General features: G+C 40.7%; 2 protein-coding genes and 1 long non-coding RNA gene across 3 annotated transcripts in view; all 3 read right to left on the reverse strand.

Moving 5' to 3' along the window:
- Positions 1–861: 861 nt before the first annotated feature.
- LOC6625065 (uncharacterized) lies at positions 862–4564 on the reverse strand. The gene is made up of 2 exons (XM_032437143.2): positions 2615–4564; positions 862–1086 (listed from the first exon to the last, which is right to left on the reverse strand). The coding sequence occupies exon 1, from the start codon at positions 4377–4379 to the stop codon at positions 2643–2645; it is 1737 nt and encodes a 578-aa protein (XP_032293034.1). The 5' UTR covers positions 4380–4564; the 3' UTR covers positions 862–1086; positions 2615–2642.
- Positions 4565–4914: 350 nt separating this feature from the next.
- LOC6625064 (uncharacterized) lies at positions 4915–7121 on the reverse strand. The gene has a single exon (XM_002049175.3). The coding sequence runs from the start codon at positions 6981–6983 to the stop codon at positions 5253–5255; it is 1731 nt and encodes a 576-aa protein (XP_002049211.1). The 5' UTR covers positions 6984–7121; the 3' UTR covers positions 4915–5252.
- Positions 7122–18490: 11369 nt separating this feature from the next.
- The window catches only part of LOC116651246 (uncharacterized), a 108094-nt gene continuing 107218 nt past the window's right edge, over positions 18491–19366 (reverse strand). The window contains exon 4 of the long non-coding RNA XR_004304236.2: positions 18491–18516. This is a non-coding gene — a long non-coding RNA (uncharacterized lncRNA). The remainder of the gene's footprint in view (positions 18517–19366) is intronic.

Here is a 19366-nt window from a genome sequence, read left to right on the forward strand (position 1 = left end):
TGGCATTAAACGTTTTTGATTTAAAGACCAATCCCATTTTCGTCCAAATTGTGATGTTACCTCTTGCTAATTTTCTAAATTTGATAAACTTTTAGAATTCATATTTTCGAATGCCAATCGAAAGTCCTGATCAGTACAAGTCGAACAAAGCAAATTAAATGTAAGTCGGACTTTACATACCCAAGATATTCCATATTTAGAATTTTTCTACAGCTTTATATGGCTTCAACTTGTCTAGATATTCAGATACTCAAAATTTATTTGGTCTTCTACCAAAACTAAATGCATTCATCCGAGCTATGCGGATTTTGTATTTTCTTGCAAAGTTCGAGACGCCTCAGGACGATAAAGTAAATGGTTCCTAGTTGACCTCTATATCCTTGGCCGTCATTTCATGGATATAGTCCTACGGAACCTAAAAATCAACCTGCACAATGAGATGGTTAAAAATATGTATGTATGCTTTCTTTTCAGCTGCCCTACCGTCCCCCTTTTTTTCAGCACTTGCAGCTACTGTTACTAAATTTGGAATTTGGACATGAAATGCAATTTAGGCTCATATAAGCACGCAGCAGAATTTTTAATTTTTAGTTTAGCGACCTTCTGCTGATTTCTGTTCGCCTGGTACTTCAGCTGAAATTCGGTTTTAAGATTTATTGTGAGGCAGCCCAAAATTGATGACCTTAAAAGTATGCATCACAATTTTAACTTTTTAGCCCAGCGACCTTCTGCTGATTTCTGATCGCCTGGTATTTCAGCTGAAATTTTGTGAAGGACTGAAAATTCAGCGGCCCACAAAGCTAAGCCTGAAAATATCTATATTAATAAAAAAACAAGCTTTTCATAATATTTGTTTGCATTTTGTATTCATTTCTCATAAGATTTGCTTAGTTATTTACAATAATTGCACAAATTTCATTTAAGAATCTATTTTCATGAAAAATATTTTGATATAACATAATACAATAAATATATGCAAATGATCAGAAGCCAGTTGATGAGATTACGAAGCGGTGCATGTATGCGCAAGCATTTGTGTCCATTTAAAGATGTCTCTGCCGACAGGTGTATACAACAGGTTCAAAGCTAAAATGATAGTAAAAATAATAATATTAATAAAATTGAACGTTAGTAAAAGTAAATAAATAAATGACACATTCACCTCAATTGAATAGATACTAATTGAAACTGTTTCTATAGAACTAACCCAATTATACAGTAGGTAATATTCGAAAATTAATAAAAAGAATGAAAATATTGAAATCAGCGCATAATTTGTAGATTTTTGTTTTCAGTGTATGTCCTGCTTGGGGCATGCCACATGTGACAGTCGTGGGCAGTTAAATTGCGCACGAAATCGATTAAAGCCGCGATGAAAACACGAAATCAGCAATTAAGCGACCGAAGGGCGAGATATTTATTTATATACAATACAATTTTTGTTGTTTCGAATTTTCATTTAACTCTCGCCGCGTCGACAGCAGCGATATTGAACCCAGGCACGCACGTGACTCGAACCCCGGACCTTGCTGCTGAGCTGGCCCTCATTTTTTTTCGAGGTGGGCGTTACCCACGCATGCATGCAGGATGCATGAATCTGTGTCGCTCCGCACAGTGGTGCCAAAAAGTTAATGCTCCAGTAAGGAACAATTCGTAAATGTTTTATTTGTGGCACTCGGCTGGCGCAGCTGATGATGGTGATTATCTGCGCCCACACACACAAACACAAATGTATTTGCCATGTCTGTCAGTTGAAAGACGTTTTTATTTTTTGCGGCTGGCGCCGCGCATAAACTTTATTGTCGCCACATTTCGGTTGCATACTTCGAGGCGCCACGGCGTCAAGTGGCATAAGAAAAACTGTGGCACAGTTCAATGAACTTTAAAATGTGTCGCTAGACCAAAAGCTGAGACACGCCCATTGCCGAAATGTTGCAAGTAACGCCCACTCAACACCCCACCATCCCTTTCGCCTAGCGGTAAGTAATTTTTGATGTCGCTCCATCTTCCATTTCTTATCCTTGGCAAATATTTGTGCAAGTCAGCAGCTGTGGGTGGCTTGGGCTAATGTGGCTGAATGTGGGTGGATGTTGGGTGGGTTCTGCACCACCCCTTGGCATGTTTTTGCGTTATCATTTGACTTGCATGCTTGCCGGCGCACAGCGGGCGGGTCGGCGGGTCAGTGGAAAGAAATTGTTACGGTCTTGGCTGGCAAATGTTTTGGAAATATCTCAAGTGCTATTTATTTTGGTCGGCTGTCAAAGTGCTCGCTCGTTTAAGCTTCTCGAGGGTGTTTCGCAAATTTTATGCAGTGTTTATGGATTTGTGGTTCTCTTTTTGAAGTCTGTGCAGGATTCAATGATAGATTGAAAAGAGATTTAAAAGTACTCGAGTCTAACGAGTTACACAGAAGTAATAAAAAATAGCCATGGGCACTTTAAAGCACTTGTGACAATAAGAGAAATGCAACCTTTTTACAGGGTTTCACAGCGATCAAACCTTACAGAAATTGTGGGCTTTCTTGATTGTTTTTCATCACAAGTTGATAAAAGATTTCAAGTTAAGATTAAAGAGTAATAAATAGTCTCTTTGGATCAATAGACTTAAGACTTACCCCATGCTCGAATCGTTCTCCAGCCCTCCTACTCCAGTTGTCTCTCCTCTCTGCAGGGTTTCTGCACGCGGCACCAGAGCAGCTCGCCCAGCAGGCAGACAAAGCCAATAATTAGACCCGAGATCAGCACTATGAGCGGCACATTGAAGTAGTCCAAGGCCAAGGGGCGTGCCTCGTACGGCTCCGATGGTATTAGATTCAGATAGCCAATGTGTATCGTCTGCCGATTTGTGTCATCCGCCAGTTTTTGCATCAGCCCACTGCCAAAGCAGTTAAGCAGCGCCTCGCTCAGCTTGGACTTCAATAGAAACTGGCGACGCATGGGGTAGCCCGGCAGCGAGTGCATCAGATCAATGGGCAGTGGGCGCATGCGCGGCTTAGCCATGTACTGTTGCTGGAAATCGAACAGGGCTAGGCGATCGCTGTGGGCAAGATAGGCGTAGTTGGTATCGAAGACCCGGCGATGCGCCAAGATGAAATCATAGGGCACCACACGGGTTATGTTCCACAGAATGTCCGGATAGTCGTAGCTCTTAAGCACTGTCTTGTCATAGTCCCCAATGACAATGCTGATGTTTTGCTCGACCAGCTTCTCAAAGCTGTTGATTTGCGGCTCGTACAGACCCGTGGACAGAATGGTTGCCAAGAAGGCCAAGTAATAGTTGGAGCATATAAAGCCGGACAGAAAAATGGTACAAAACAGTATATAACGCTGGCTGCCCTTAATATCGTTTAGACGAAAGCCCACACAAAGCAAACTGGATAGTATCTCCAGCAGAAGTTTGCCATACTCCCAGCGACCCAGCTGCAGCCAGCAGATGAAGCTGGCAAAGCCGCAGATCATGACTATATAGAGGGTCAACAGCAGCCAGGTCTTCAGCTGCATGGGCGCTATAATATAATAGTTCTTGGATATGGGCAGCGAGTAGGGTATCAATATATTGCCATACAAATACTGATAGCTAGCCGTAAAGCTAAAGTTGCTGGAGAAGGCCAGCACATCCCCACATATGTCCGACTGATTGAGCTGCAAGAACCTGAGGCAATCGTTGGGCGAGTAGACCTTATAGTTGGGCGTCAGTACGGGCACGAATCTGGCGCCGCGTTGGGCTAAAAATTCACGCAGCAGCATCAGCGCATAGCCATCGTAAAGCTCCTGATCCGGATAGACCAAGGTGCGTGGCGGATTATTATAGAGGGCCACACGCACCTCCCAACCTACGAGTCGGTCGAACCAGTGCCGACGCGCCCACAGATAATGTTCAATGCTGCTGCGGCGCAGTTGCTGCTGTGGAAATGAGTCGCTGGTATAAAGCTGACCTGAGCCCAACTCATTGCTGCTGTTGAAGATAAGCACATTCGGATAACCCAGTTGCCAGAGGGTGGACAGCAAATGCAGCCAGTTGGCAGCACTGTCGCAGCCCACAATCAGAAAATCCGATTGCTCCATTTGTTCGGGCAACTGCCCGAATATGGTTTGGATTTGCCCCTGGTTGGGCTGAGGCAGTATCATCAAAAGGGGTTGCGGTAGATGAAGGCTATTGTCGAACAGCCTGGCATAGTCATTCTTCAATAACAGGCTGGGAATATGGCTTAGGGCCTGGCTGATCTGCGAATATACATCCAGGGGCTGTGTCGCTTCCGTGTAAACAATATTGGTTCTACTCTCTAGTCCTCGACTGAGTGCAACTATGCTTGCGCCTAGCTCCAAGGTGCTTGAGTCTACATAGGTGAGCAGACAGATCAGAAAAAGAAGCTTAGCCATGTTTCCGATCGGAATCAAGTCAAATCAAGAAAATAGACACGTCTAGAATCGCGTTGAAGAGTTGTGTTGATATTTAAATAAGCTGCAGAAAAAGCAAAGCGTTAAATGCCGTGTTTTAGGCTTCTTGCGTTAAGTAAAGTGTAGAGGAAAATGTGGTATATGCAGATAAGATAGGATAGGATACGATAGGATAGGAAGCTTTAACCTATATAAAGCAGAAGCCAAAGTGTGCATTTTTTTTTTTGTAAAATAACGTGGACACGGTTGGGTGAGCTAGAATGTTCATGTTAAATATAGGATAAGGAAGAAGAAACTTGGAACTATTGTAGGAATAAAAAGGAAAATTTAGCTTCTATTTCCTATAAAAATGATCAGTTGTGTGAGGAGAATGTGATTCCAATATCTAGGGATATTTAGGATAGGAAAGATGTGCCAAAATCTAAATACCAAAATCTTTTTAAGAGATTCTTAGCCCAAATTGGAAGGAAAATAATAAGTATGGGAAGAAATATTAACAATAATGTTTAATCGTTTCTTTATAAAGCTTAAAGCAAAGTGCGTAGTTTAGTTAGGAAGGAAAGGACGAGATATGGTAGCATAGAATAGGATAGGATGAAATAGAGAGAGAGGATTGGAAAGGAATATCAGAAAAATAAAGCTTCAGTTCATTAGCCCCAAAGAGCTGTTATGAATTTTCTCTCCGTGTAACTAGATTGTTGCTTTATTTGCGAGAACTACACACAGAGACGTACACACACACACACACACAAGTAGAAGGTGCCAAGGAACATGCAACTGCAACTGCTACACTACATCAAACCATCCATCAATCAATCAACGCCAAGAGGATTGCACAGTCGGTGCAGTGGATCCTCAGTGGATCCGCTCCCTGCGCATGCGCCAGGCCGTCAACTCGATGACAAATGCGAGGAACGCCAAACCGTAGCCGAAGGCCAGCGACATGGCCGGCATGACGAAATAATCGAGTCCCAGGGACTGCGCTTCGTAGTACTCAGTGGCTAGGAAATGCAGAAAGCCCACGCTGGACGTCATTGTCTCATGGTCGGCATCCAGTGCCAGCTTCTGCACGAGCCCGCTCTCGAAAGCATTGGCCCATGCCTCACTCAGGTGCTGTTTCAAGAACCAGCTCTCACGCATGGGAAAGCCGGCGTACAGAAAGAATATGTTGATGGGTATGCGGCGCATGCGCGGATGCTTCAGATACTTCTGCGCATAGTCGTACAGGTCCATGCGATCGCTGAAGAGTATGTAGGCGTATTGCTGGTCAAAGCCGGTGCGATGCCGCTTCAGCTTCTCTTCGGGCACCACCTGTATGATCGGCCAGAGCATGTCCGGCAGAAAATACCTGGTCGTTAGGTTGCTGTCGTACTCGTCTATGATAATGCTGATGTTTGCCTCCAGCAGCTGCTCAAAGCTGTTTATTTGCTCCTCGAACACCTCCGTGGTCAGAATACTTTTCAGATAGCCCAAATAGAAGGTGGAATAGATAAAGCCCGCTATAAAGAGCACACCAAACAGTATGTAACGCTCCCGTCCATGCAGATCCTTCAGAGCGAAGCCCGTAAACAGCAGCGAGCTGATGGCCTCCAGCAGAAAGGTGCTGAAGATCCAACGTCGCTGCTGCTGCCAATGGATGCAGCTCATGAAGCAAACGATGAAGCCTATATACACAATCAGGCAGATCCAGACAGTCGTATGGAACGGGGCCGCCAGATAGCGATATGAGCTCAAGGGCTTTGCATTGGCCACCATAATATTGGCATATGCCATGCGTATGGCATTTGTTACGACAAAGGTCTTATCCGAACCCTGAGCCAATGCATCAGCGCACAGATCCACACGTCGCGCTAGCAGGGCCTTAACGCAGTGTCCGGGCGAATCGTTGGGCGTGTGAACAGGCACAAATTTGGCATTGTGCGTGGCCAGAAAATGTCGCACGAACCGCATATAATAGCCGCCATAGACCGGTTCGCCCCACTCGTCCTCATAGTAGAGGCAACGCGGTGGATTCGAGTAAACCGCCACGCGTATCTCAAAGCCGTGCATATTGGTGAACCGAGCACGCGTTGCGACATAGTTGCTCACACTGGTCGGCTGCAGTTCCAGTTGGGGAAACATTTGCTTCTTGTAAAGCGCTCCCTGCCGGCCTGTGTGCAGGAACAGCAGCCTGTAGTAGCCCAGCTCCCAGGCCTGCTGCACAAAATCCAGCCAAACATCGGTCACTGGGTATTCCTTCAATACCAGCAAAAAGTCCGCTTTCTGAAAGAGGTAATGCAGCTGTTCGAACAGCTCAATTGGAGGCGTCTCCACAAGCAGCACGAAAAGCGATTTCTCATCCAAGAACTGAACTAGTTCCATGGCATTAACTGTGGAACTATTTGGTGAGCTTATAATCAGCTGACTCATGGGCTTTATTTCGAGTAGATAATTCAGTTCATCCAACTGCGGATTGTAGACAATGTTCGCTTCCATTTCAAGGCGCTCGTTGAGCTCATCAATAATGACGGGTAATAAATCCTCAGCGCAGCTCGTATCCTGCAGGATCAAATGCAGAACTAGAAAAAAGCGCACTAAAAACGCCATCTGCAATATATATTTTCTCGGTTTATACAAATATATTCGTGTGAACTTTTCTTATATTATGTTGTGCTGAAAAGGACTGTAACTGTCACAGTCTCGAAGGCTTCCGTAGTCAATCAATACTGTAGCTCTGCAAATATTCGTAGTTCTGTAAAAGGAATTGTGTTGGTTCAACTCTGACGCAAATGTTAAAGGGCTGTTAAGTATGTGAGAATAACAGACAACACAATTTCATTCTAAAATATTTAAAAAAAATTTGGTAAAAAATGAATTAATTAGTAAAGTTAAAGAGCTTCAGATCCAAGCAGAGCTGGTTCCTAAGGCGTGGCTCAACATCTACTTCCAGCTTTGGTAAAGTTCTACATTGGATATTTAAATTTCTAAGGATATGTTAAAAACGAACTGGTTCTTAACAGTTGGTACCCTTTCGTTTTTCAGCTAGATTTAGATTTAATATTATACAAAATGTATCAACATTCCAGAATTGATTTCTACGAAAAGTTTATAAGCGATATGGCTCATATTTCAATTTGTAAAATCGATATGACAAGCCATATCTAAAATGTGTTCTTTGGTTTATAGGATCAAATTCGCTCTGGTTGTTGACAGTTCCTCCATAAGTTCCATAGGAATCAATGTGTCATGCTATAGTATTTGCGTAAGTTAAGCTAAGTTGCACGTGGAGCAGAGGTTCCCACCTTATCTTAATTATAATATTGTCAAAGAAAGGTTAGTTTAAAAAAGTAGATGTGAAGCTATGTTAATTATAGCTGCAGTCTACAGTAAGGTACAAATGTTATAAGTTTTGCAAGATTCTCAACGCGAACTAGCTTGTCTAGGTTCTAGATTGAATTGTTGTCAGCGACTCTTTCTAGACGTGTCTGACAGTTAGACTGGTTCAATTGAAACTGCAATTGTTGTTGTTTATTGGTTCACTGATTGTTGCCAATTGGCTTCAATTAGCAATTAGTATGTACGCATTCGGTATTTACGATTCTGTATTTATTTGCTGCTCAACTCATAAATATTCCATTCCAGCTAATTAACTCTCTGGCAATTAACACCCGCCCACCTACGCATTGCATCCTGTTCTATAATATTGGTTCGATTAGGGCCCAGCTGTTTTGCCAGATATTTATATTTACCGATCTGACTCGTATTTATATTTAGCTTTATAATTTTCATGCCTATGCCAAAGCACAATGCCAACAATAATATCTTTGTATCATTGTTGATATAAAGGTCTGAGGCGTTTGGATCGTGTCAATATTTTCGCGTTTGGCGTTGGGCGTTTCGCGTTTCGTCGCGCCGCCTAGACAGAGTTACCAGAGAGTTTTAGATGGCTCCATGGAAAATACCAGAGCATTTGACATGCGGCTTGGCACTGTGGCGCCATTTTTGGCTTAACGACGGCGATCGCAACTAAAAATAGCTGCACACAATTCAAATGTAGTCGCACGCGCTCGTTCTCTCTCTCTCTCTCTCACTCACCCACTCTCTCTCGCTCACTCACTCACTCACTGACTCTTTCTATTTGCTGGCCAATCACAGAGCAGAGCCAAGTAGCGCCGTTGTTGCGCTAGGGGGGCCGCGCTGGGAGGGGCTGTTAATCGCTCTGCGCGCTGCTGTTAAACAATTAACTGTTGCCGCTGTCGCTGTCTGATTTGTGGCGCCTGATTAACGGTTGTCAGGCACTGTAATGCCTAACTACTGTACCGGTTCCGTCTGATGTTGTTGTTGTTGTTGTTGCTGTAGCTGTTATGTTAGGCGTATGTTAAATGCCCGCTGACTGCCTGCTTATGAGCACTTGAGTAGGGTTAACGAATCGCCCGCTAATAGGCGTGCAGAATTTTCATTTTTTTACCTTTATTTTTGGGTGTGCACAGCTTGTGGGAATATGTATTTTTTATTTGTTCTGCTCCTCGGCGTGTGATGAGTCACTGTCCAGTTAGGTCTCATTGGCAGTCAGTTAGTGGGTCAGTGCACTGCAGTTCTTGACACATGCAATAATTGGAGCATTGATATGGGTTAACAGAATGTTAACCATAGCAATTAGCATTAAATACTGAAACGGTATCTGCTGCTCATCAGTGTGTCAGCATAAACTTGACATTTGGAGTAAATGTTAAAGTAAATGTTAATTGCTACTTTTAAAATAGCTTGTTTGCTTGTCGAGCCTATTGTATTATTTTAAAAAAGTAATTAAAGTACAAAAAGTTTTAACTGGTAACGCAAGTAAAAAGTAGTAAGGGCTTGTAATTCTGTGAAAATATAAATTTGCAAGTGCCTACAATTTAGGTTGGAGTTGGAGTCAAATAAATCTATATATATAATTCATATGCTCTACTGTATCATAAGTACTATACCACACTATACTGTACAAAATACTATATTATACTATACCTATTCTATATCTATCTTTAGACTTAATAAGTCCCTTCAATCATCTATAACTCATTTTGTGAGCTTTTGAGTACATCAGCTTGAGTTCCAGCAGCTGCCTAAGCTAACTCTTAATAACTCATATTAAGCTAATATTTAACAAAGTCAAATCCCATCATATATCATGCTCTCAACTCTTCCGAGTGACTCACAGACACACACACACGCACAGTAGTCGAAATTTGCAGGCAGCGCATAATTAATAAGATAAGGAAACCCACTTGGAACAAGCACACAAGCCGCCCCGAAACACCTCGGGCTGAAGGTCAAACTAATAATGATTTAGATAATAAAAAAGAGGAGCCGAAATGATCCAGTGCAATGCAGCGCCGGGCAGATGAACCTGCTACCAAGCTGGAGTCAAGAGCAGCAGCTGCCCCGCGGCTGCTGACAAACCAAACAACAAAGAAACAACAAGGAAGGTGGGTTAAGAGGTTGTGAGAGGGGGCTGGGGAGGGGTATTGGTAGAGGAGAAGGCAGTGCCTGGCAAACGATCATAAATACCAAAGGGTAACGCCTATTCTTACACGCAAGCCTCTGCATTTCCTCGTATAGCCGCAGAAAATATTAAAACGATGCGACGTGACAGATTACAAAACGTTTGACACCAGCGCCAAAGCCGCCAAGAGTTGCCTCTACAAGAGGCAGCAGCAGCAGCAGCCGCAGCCGAAGCAGCAGCAGCAGCAGCAGCAGCAGCAGCCACTTGCCACACGACGTTGCAGTCACGAGCTGGGCCACAGCAAGAAATAAGAAGAAGACTAACAGACAGAGGCTCGCATTTGCGGGCTCTTGTCTGGGCCTGGTTACTCCTTGGGGTCGCTCCGCCTGGCCACTGCGTGCGAGTAAATTGCCTGCCGGCTGCCACAGTGTGGAACGAGCACTCAGAATCGGACTTGCAGCAAATGCAGCGCGCGTCACAAATTAATTCGCTGGAGTTGCAGATCGGTACGGTTCCCACAGTAGTTGCTCGCGGGTGCCCCCCACGCCACCTGGAGTCTGCTGCTTTTACGTTTTGCTCCCTGTCTAGTTCACCTGCGCCTGCGCAGCGGTTCTTCTTCTGGCTGCGGAGGCTGCGCTCGTGAGTTATGACAGACAGCCCAACTGTGTGGAGGCTGAAACAGGACTCAGAATTCAGATACCGCGAGCCTCTTATGCTTGAGCGTGCAATTTTGATACCCTGTAAAAGGGGTATGAGAGGTAACTTGCTCAAATGGATTATACTTTGTGTGTTCTTAGTTTAAAAATATACCAAAGAGGATAGAAGTGTTTGGTATGGTCTGTGCTACTTGAACCTTTTGGTTTTACAGGGTATATTTTGTTATAACTTTGTGATTTAAGATAGTATCACAGTTTAAACTCAGTCAACTCTTTTGAGCCAGTCAATCAAACTTCTGTCAGGACAATGTCATATATTGCTTTGGTTTTACAGGGTATATCCGAGCAGACCCTTCGCAGTGCCAACGCCTAAACTTGCTTCTAATTCAGTCAGTCAGCGAGCAACAGTTCAGCAGACCAAACGTGGATAAGATTTTGCGTATGCGCCGCGTAATTGACTTGGAAGTTATGAACCTTTAAATGTGGCCACTGCAGCAGCAGGAGAAGCACCATCCATGGCATTCCGAACCACGGCATGTAATTTTAATTTTCTCACTTGATTGCCCCATAGCTCCACACTGCACTCATTCATATGACTATGACTGAGGGGGGAGGGGCCGGATCGGGTGGGCCATTCATACAATTCATATGGAACGCGTTTTGCCCATTGAGGTTCATTATTGGTTTCGATGGGCTGGTGCCCGAAAGGTTGCCATTGCCGTTGCCGTTGATTAGCTCCTGATGCACAAAATTTGCAGAGGGCATCAGTTAAGAAGACTCGTTAAAAATATCAGCTGTTGGAACTCATGAAGTAGGTAAGATTAACTTGCAGTTTGACATTGGATGCGATTCACTAAGTGATCCACTTTCTTGTCTATTTTTTGTGTAGCTATGATAGCCGCTTTACTATAGGGTATCTAGGTAGTTCATGGTGAAACATAAGGTTTTTGAGGCAAAGCCATTGATTTATATCGATCCACAAAAATAATCGAAAATCGATTCTACTTTTCCTTTTTTGCCCCCTGTCTAATATCAGGAAACATAAAGTTGTTATTCGGAAAGACATTCATAAAAAATCTAGGAAATAGAAAAGTAGTATTTTTAGAAAAGAAATTAATCAGAAAAAATGCATTTCTATCGACCAATATAAGAAATTCGAATATCATTTGTTTTCCCTTTTAGTCCACATTCTTACCCTCTACCTTCATACCTCATAACGTATTAATATATTGCATACGATTGGCTGATTCGATAAAGAAAATCAAGAAATTATAAATTATATCGATTAACATAAGAAATTTGAAATTAAATTCTGTTCTATTATTTCCTTTTTCCCCCTTTAATTTCTTACATCACAATATTCTAGTGCTAATTACTATATTTGCAATACGATTGCACAAAATATCATCGAGAAACGTTTGTCAAATATCCATGTGAATTTCCCGTGATAAACGGCAAATTTGCCTAATTAAGTTGAGAATGCCAAAACGGAGAAACCCTGTGATCTGTGCCGTTTAAGGAATGGAATGATGGCAGAGGGGGGCGTAAGGCGGAGGTAATTATGGCATATTAGGCGAACAATGTGAACGTTTCAATATTAAGACAAATAATTAGCAAAATGGCACAAATTCGCGTTTAGTAAATGCTGCACAATGGGCCACGTTCATTAATTTTGGCAAAATTTTTATCGATAAATAGGTCACACGAATAGCTTTTACTTTATCTGTTATCGATAATTTTGTTTATCGATAACTGTTTATCTATTAAAAAGGTCGCAAGAATAACATTTACTTTCATTTCGATCGATTACTGCTTATAGGTCACTTCTCCATTTCTCCTCTTCCACACACTTTCTGTGTCCGCACTCGGACCTTTTCCATCGATCTTGTACCACTGTGCTTAGCAGCCGGATAAAGCTCTGGCTATTCGCTAAATATATGTACATAAGACTTCTTGAACACGTTGGCCAGAAATTCAAAGGCGAGGGCAGCGCGAAATTCGTTGGCTTTGCGAGTGTTGTACAACGCATTATGTTTATTTATATGTTTTATAATTATAACTTGTTGCCATTGCTATAACTCTGCTGCTTCTGGCCACTTGTTGTTGTTGCTGCTGCGGCACTTCACATGGACCTGCAAATTTGTAGAGCAAATTCGAGATCACAGCAAAAAAACAAATTAAAATAAAAATTCATTCAACAATTTCGAGTTTAACTTGGGTTCGGTTCGGTTTGGTTTGGTTAACTTTGTGGGGGCAGCAGCTGCTGCTGCTGCAGATGTTTCAGATCTCGAGGCTGAGCTTGTTGGCTCAATAAATTATGAGCCCGCTTCTTATAAGAGTGCAAACACACGCACACACTTACACACACTCGCACACACACAGCTCTATTGTGGGTGTCATGCGTCTTGGCCTAATGAAAATGTTTGCCTTCGCCCGCCTTTTGGCCGGTTGGTTCTTTTTTTTTTTTTCGTTTTATTTCTGGTATGCGGCTCGCGAGTTGGTGGGAAACGCAAATTTATTGCGCATCAAATTACAAGAGTCGAAAGAAAAAAAAACAACACAAATACATTTCGACTGTCTTCTCTCGCTTTGATGTACGATTTGGCATCTAATGGCCGGTAATGAAGCGTCTAACAAAACTGATGGAATCACTATCGGGGGCGTTCTCCAAATGGCTTTGAATGCTAATCGCATAATTGAGCTATCGATATGTGAGCTATTATATGTGGGTGTTGTATCGGGTTTTCCTTTTTGGATGGACAATAAAAGTGACAGTTATGAAACGACATAGTTAATTTGCATGATAGGTTATACGAGAGATATGTGTGTGCTCTAATGGGCTATACGCTGTATTTTTTGGGCATAATTCTCAAATTTATAAAAAGTAGCGAATATTACCTAAGATAGTCTTGTATTGAATTGTTTTATTAAGTGCTCAAAAATGAAATCAAGCAATTGGAATGAGAGGTAAGAGAGAGAGGATAAAGATGCTGAAATCTCAAATTTCCTCTTTTCGGGGCTCTAGTTTTTAACAATATTATTATAAAGATTAGTTCGCCAGCGTCCAAGCAATGCATGATTCGAGCCGGCTTGCACTTTTTCTCCCTGTGTTTGCATTCAGCATTCGCTTTTGTTTGCTCGAGTTTGTTTTACTCATACGTACACTTTTGCTTAAAAGATCTCTTCAACTACTTTAATTAATCCAAGGAATTCGATCCAAGTACTTTGTGCTCTTCACCTAGCTTCTCTGCTTATAGCTTAAATCTGGCTGACCTTTGACCGCGCCAACTGCGTGAAGTTTCATTAGATGTTCACGTGTTCGTAACTCTTAAAGTATCTGTAAATAGGCACTAACTGAAAAAATAATCACAATGCGATTATTAAAAAAATAATGTTTTTTTTTCAGCTTAAAACACGTGTAGCTTTTGTGTTTACACACAAAATTAACAACAGAAACACACAACAAAAATAAAAATAAAAATGAAAGTGAAAAAGAGATAAAAAAAATGTACAAAAACAATATGTGGAATGTGCGTGTTGACTTGGCCAGCCCAGCTCTGTTGACTTTTGGCCGAAAAACAACCGAGCACAAAAATAGAAGCCAATGGCTAAATTTGACAATATTGCTAATTAAATGCGAAACAAACGAAGGCAAAAACAGGAAACAGTTACGATCTTCAAAGTTTTAATACCCTTCAATACGAAAGTTTCTTCTTCGATATTGGTTCTTTCTGAAGTGTTATATAATATATTATAATATATGAGGAGTCCGTTGTTGATATATTCGAACATTTTGTCTTATAGGATCCTAATACTCCACCGATATTTGCTTAAACAATTATAAGATGTTAAAAGATGTTACAGGTTTTGGTCAAGTTATCTTAATATATAAAAAGGTTTTCATCAGAACAAACTTATCTTATGGCAACTATATAATATAGTTATTCGACGTTGACAAGAATTTGTAAATATAACACATATATATAGTGGTCCAATCCGGCCGGTTCCGATATAAGTACTGCCTGCAACAAAATGACGCACCCATGCAAAGTCAAGGCGCATAGAAACAGGCTATGTCAATTTGTCTGTTGATGCTGATCTAGAATAAATAGGTTTTATGTCCCTTTTTGTGCGTTACACATTTCATGACAAAATTGTAATACCTTCTACAAGATCATGAGCAGTAAAAACAATGATATTTGAAATGCGCAAAATTTACAAGTCTAAATATTTGAAAAAGAAATAAATATACAAAACCAAAATAAACCTTAAATTTTGGCCCAGTCCAGAAACTTTGTATGCGAGTTCCGCGTTCAATTTGAATTGCATTCAATAAATTTTGAATTTTTGTTCATTTATGACAATTTATGCGCCCCTGTGAATCATTATTGAATAACGTATGCGAATTTCAGCAGGCAGCTGCCTTATTTGTGCTGCAAATTAACGCGCCTGCCTTAAGGTTAAGGCCAGGGCCAAGAGGTTAATGTGTTTTTAAGCGCCCCGCTAATTGATGAGCGGCACTCCAAGGGCCACAACCACAGCACACTCCAGAGGAGTCATCGAAGGCAAATCGCGTTAAGTTGTTCGAGGGAAGTTCTATGCGCACGAATACAAAGACTTTCTTTTTAGAAAAATCAGAATCAGAGTCTAAGCCAAAAACAACTACTAGATCGTTAATTTAGATAGTATTATAGATAGAATTCTTATTAATTTAATTTATTTTTCATTAAAAATATAGCAATAAACTACAATTATTCGCGAGTTTGGTCTTCTCATTCCAGTTTTATGCAAGATATTTATTGGGCCTTTAGTTTTTAATGCCGTTTGTTCTTAATGAAAGAATGAATTATTCCATATTATATTATAGGCTTGATATGGTAAGGGATAAGTTTCTTTCAAGTGTTAGAGGATAACTTAAATGTGATAGTTGCAAGAAGGGCGATATCGATAAATGCCAGATGGGCAGGTGTACAGTGGGTGCCAGATGTATGTTTTTCCATCAATATTTTAGGAACTCTTATCTATTAAGAAACGTAATGCTTCTTCTTCTTGCGAGTCTCACATTTATTTTAAACACTCTAAAAGTATGCAATAGAATGTCTGGCAAATGTATATATAAAAGCGAAAGTATTTGTTAGACCCTATATAGACTGAAATGTGGGGATATAGACTAATCTGGGATCATGGCTTGAGAGTTGGCTTATGCCAAAGTTAAAGGATAAAGGCCACAAGAAATACAAAAACCAAATTATTAGTTTGCAAAATAAAAAATGGGACAAACATGAATCTCCAAATTAACAACATATATTTTTAAAAAACAGCTTAAATTTTAAAGCAGAATCAAAACTAAGTTTTGATAACCCAACCTTAATCTAAGCATCCAGGAAACTGCATCAATAATATAGTTTTTATGGCTTTGCAGGCCTGTTTGTAATTTGTAAAACACTTGAAACTTATAAAAGAACTATTCAAGCTGTCAAGCCGCAACAGATCCTCTTAACTCTCCTATTGCCTATTTGTTTATTTACGCTGACAGCCCTTGTTGCCCCTATTCACTTTCTGGCGTGATCCTCGTTAGAACATTTATGTTAACAGAAGTTGGTTTTCATTATAATTATTTTATATTATTATGTTGATGATGATCGCGATCAAGATCAAAGAAATAGGCATAACAAACGCCCAATGGACCATGGCGCATAAATTAGTGAACTTTCGTTGAGGGCACGACGGCTGTCCAGGGTTGTCATGTCCAATGTCAACTGGGCGAACGTTTTCATTAACAAGCGCTGAGGGAAAACGCATTTAGCATAAAATGCGCCCAACTGCCGGCACCGACAACAGTTGGCAGCAGCTTTCCTTGGTCAAATATGCCAGCTGATAGGGGCGGCTCGTAATTAAGGCGACTTGCAACCGGGTAGGCGAGTCGGGACGGGTCGCAGCCCCGGAGAAAGGTTACCGAAAATACGAGCGTTCATTGCGCATTGCGCATTTAATTGAATTTGCAGCTCACGACAACAACAAAAGCAAACAGACATAAAAAACCAAGTGGGAAAAAAGATGCGTGCGATAGGCGCAGCGGTAAATTTTGGCCACGTTCGAGACCATCGATTGATCATGTTGGGGGTTGTGGTAAGAGAGAGAGAGGGGAAGGGCAAGGGGGCCAAGCTGGACCGGCGGCTGCGAGATCAGCGACACCATCGGCGTTGAAATGCCATTGATCCAATGCTCCAGTGTGTGTGCCTGGAACGACCAGTTCCTTGGAACAACGCCTCTCCGCCACAGTATTTCGATCTTCGTCTTTAACCAACGCCCACCGTTGTTGCGGCTCACCTTTTAGCTGCTTTTGCTGCTCTACCCCAAATGGTATCTCGGTTTTGTCAGCCATTTTGGCAAGCATCATTTAAAGAAGTCTTTTTAGGTTTTCTTAACTTTGTCAGATTTAAAGTACTGTCCTTATAGATAGATAGATATATTTTTAATTTATATAGATACTCTGTCTATGTAGATAATAAGATAGGTGGTAAGATCAATTTTTATTTTTTTTTTAGATACTGTCTATTAATTTTATGGGTAGTAAGTAGTTTTTCTTTTTTTCGAAATTTTTATACTGTCTGAGCTAGACAGATAATATTTTATAGATACCATCTAAATAGATAATGATCATAAAAATAAATAATAATAAAAAAAAACTGCAAAATTTAAAAAAATGTATAGTTTTTCTTTTGCTTAAGTTCATACTTCAGATTAAACATTGAAGATTTTTAAAAACGTTTCTTTTTTAAGAATTTTCTCAAGGATGCTTTATAGATTTACATTTATTTAGATATATAGGCTTTTATTTTTTGTAGATAACGTATATATATGAAGTAGTAAAGAATACTGATTATAGAAATATCTTAAAGTTGAATTTTTGTGGGGCATACAAATTCAAGAAATAACTTGTACGTGCATTTTCGCAGGGCATTCAACAGTCGCATCCACATTTTTAACGCACAGCTCTTGTTATTATTTGTGCTGGTTTTGTTGGTTTTTGCACGTTTATCAGTTAAGATCAGCCACGGATATGTCTGCGACTGCGTCGGGGTCTGCGACTGGGACTGGGGCTTATCCTGCCTGCCCGCCAGCCTGCCAGGCTGCCGGGCAGCGGTTTTGGTAATTCTTTTTTTGGGGGCACTGAATTTTAATTAAAATATTTCTCAGGGTTTTTTTTTTTGTTGGGTTTTTTTTTTTATTTTCTTAATGCTTTTTAGGACTTTGTCGAGTTTCTGGGGTTTTGGCTGTTGCGCTGCGCCGATTGTCGTGAGTGTGACACATTTGCATCAGATATGATGCGCTAGAGTCAAAGGACAACAGCAGCACACACACACGCACACACACACACACACACACAGTCGGTGCTCATAAATCACGTGGTGTGGACCCACCGAGTGGTACAAGGAAATGCGGCAGAAAAATACAAAATAAAATACAAAAATTAACTTGTCGCACCTGAGACAGCAACGAGGTGGCATCAACTCATAAATAGTTTAACTTGTTTTTCTCTTCTTCTTATTGTTGGCATTTGGCATTGTTCTGAGTGCATATTTCACACTGCATTCAATTCGGAAATGCATTTGACACGTTTTTTTTTTTTGGCTATTTTCGTAACATCTAAATTTTTGAGCTGAGGGCGCGACATGGCGCCAGCAACTCGCTTCGTGTCCTGCTGCGTTTGCCAAAAGGACGAAACACACACACACACACAGGCATACACACAACACACACTCACAACAGTATAATTTCCTGGTTATAGCTATGGACTGGGAATTCCAGGCGTGAGGCAAATATTTGTTGGCCCAAAATTGCGGTTGGATTTTTTGGGATTGTTTTTTTTTTTTAGATTTTATAATTTTCTTGTTAGGACATATGAATTAGGTGGAGTGCATTTTATGTATGGGTGGGCGGATTATGTAATAGTTGAGCCACAAAAACTTACCAAGCAGCTGTGCATAAGAGTTGCCTGAAAAGCGAACAACAACATTATATAAGGTACATGTGAGATAATTTATATATAAGACAGTTATATTAAAGAACTTAGTCTAGTTGAAGCATTAAAAAAAATAAAATATAAATGCGTTTTACAAAAATCAAATTACTTAAACTTTTACTTATATGAAGAAATAAATAAGAGACTGTAGTTTGGAGTTACCGACTAAAAAACACTCTTCTATGCGATAGCTATAAAATGCAAGATACTTTATAAATATATCCCATATTGGACCCCACATATCAAATTTGGCTCGAACAACAGCTTGCACTACGCGGGCTCTAGGAGTCAACGTAGGTCCTATTTCTATGTGTCTATTTCTCATAGGTTCTTAGACAGACAGACGTAGATCGACTTGGCTATTGATGCTGATCAGGAATATATACTCTTTATGGGGTCGGAGATGAGTCCTTCTGCCTGTTACATACATTTGCACAAGTGCATTATTTTATTTTTTAATTTATGTCATATTTAATTAATAAAACTATTTATAAAAGATGAATATTGTAAAGTTAAAATTTAAAGGCTGAAAGTCCATAGTATTTCGTAACATAAAAAGTTCTACAACTTACCACATTAATTTATGGTTAAATTGACGCGCCATTAACTACTTGAAATTTAAAATATCTACAGCTGTTTTTTTTGTATATTTCCTTATCAATTTGGTTGCTGCCACATTTTACTTGAATAATTAACTTAGTCCGGCGAATCAATTGATTTTGTTTTTCATGCTGGCATTTGGTTTATGTTTAAGTACTGCGACATTTAACTTATCATTGTCATTAGTTTAGTTGCTAATTTTTTTCGTCATTTCCGTCGTTGA

This window comes from Drosophila virilis, chromosome 5 (genome assembly GCF_030788295.1).
Source record: "Drosophila virilis strain 15010-1051.87 chromosome 5, Dvir_AGI_RSII-ME, whole genome shotgun sequence".
NCBI lineage: Eukaryota > Metazoa > Arthropoda > Insecta > Diptera > Drosophilidae > Drosophila > Drosophila virilis.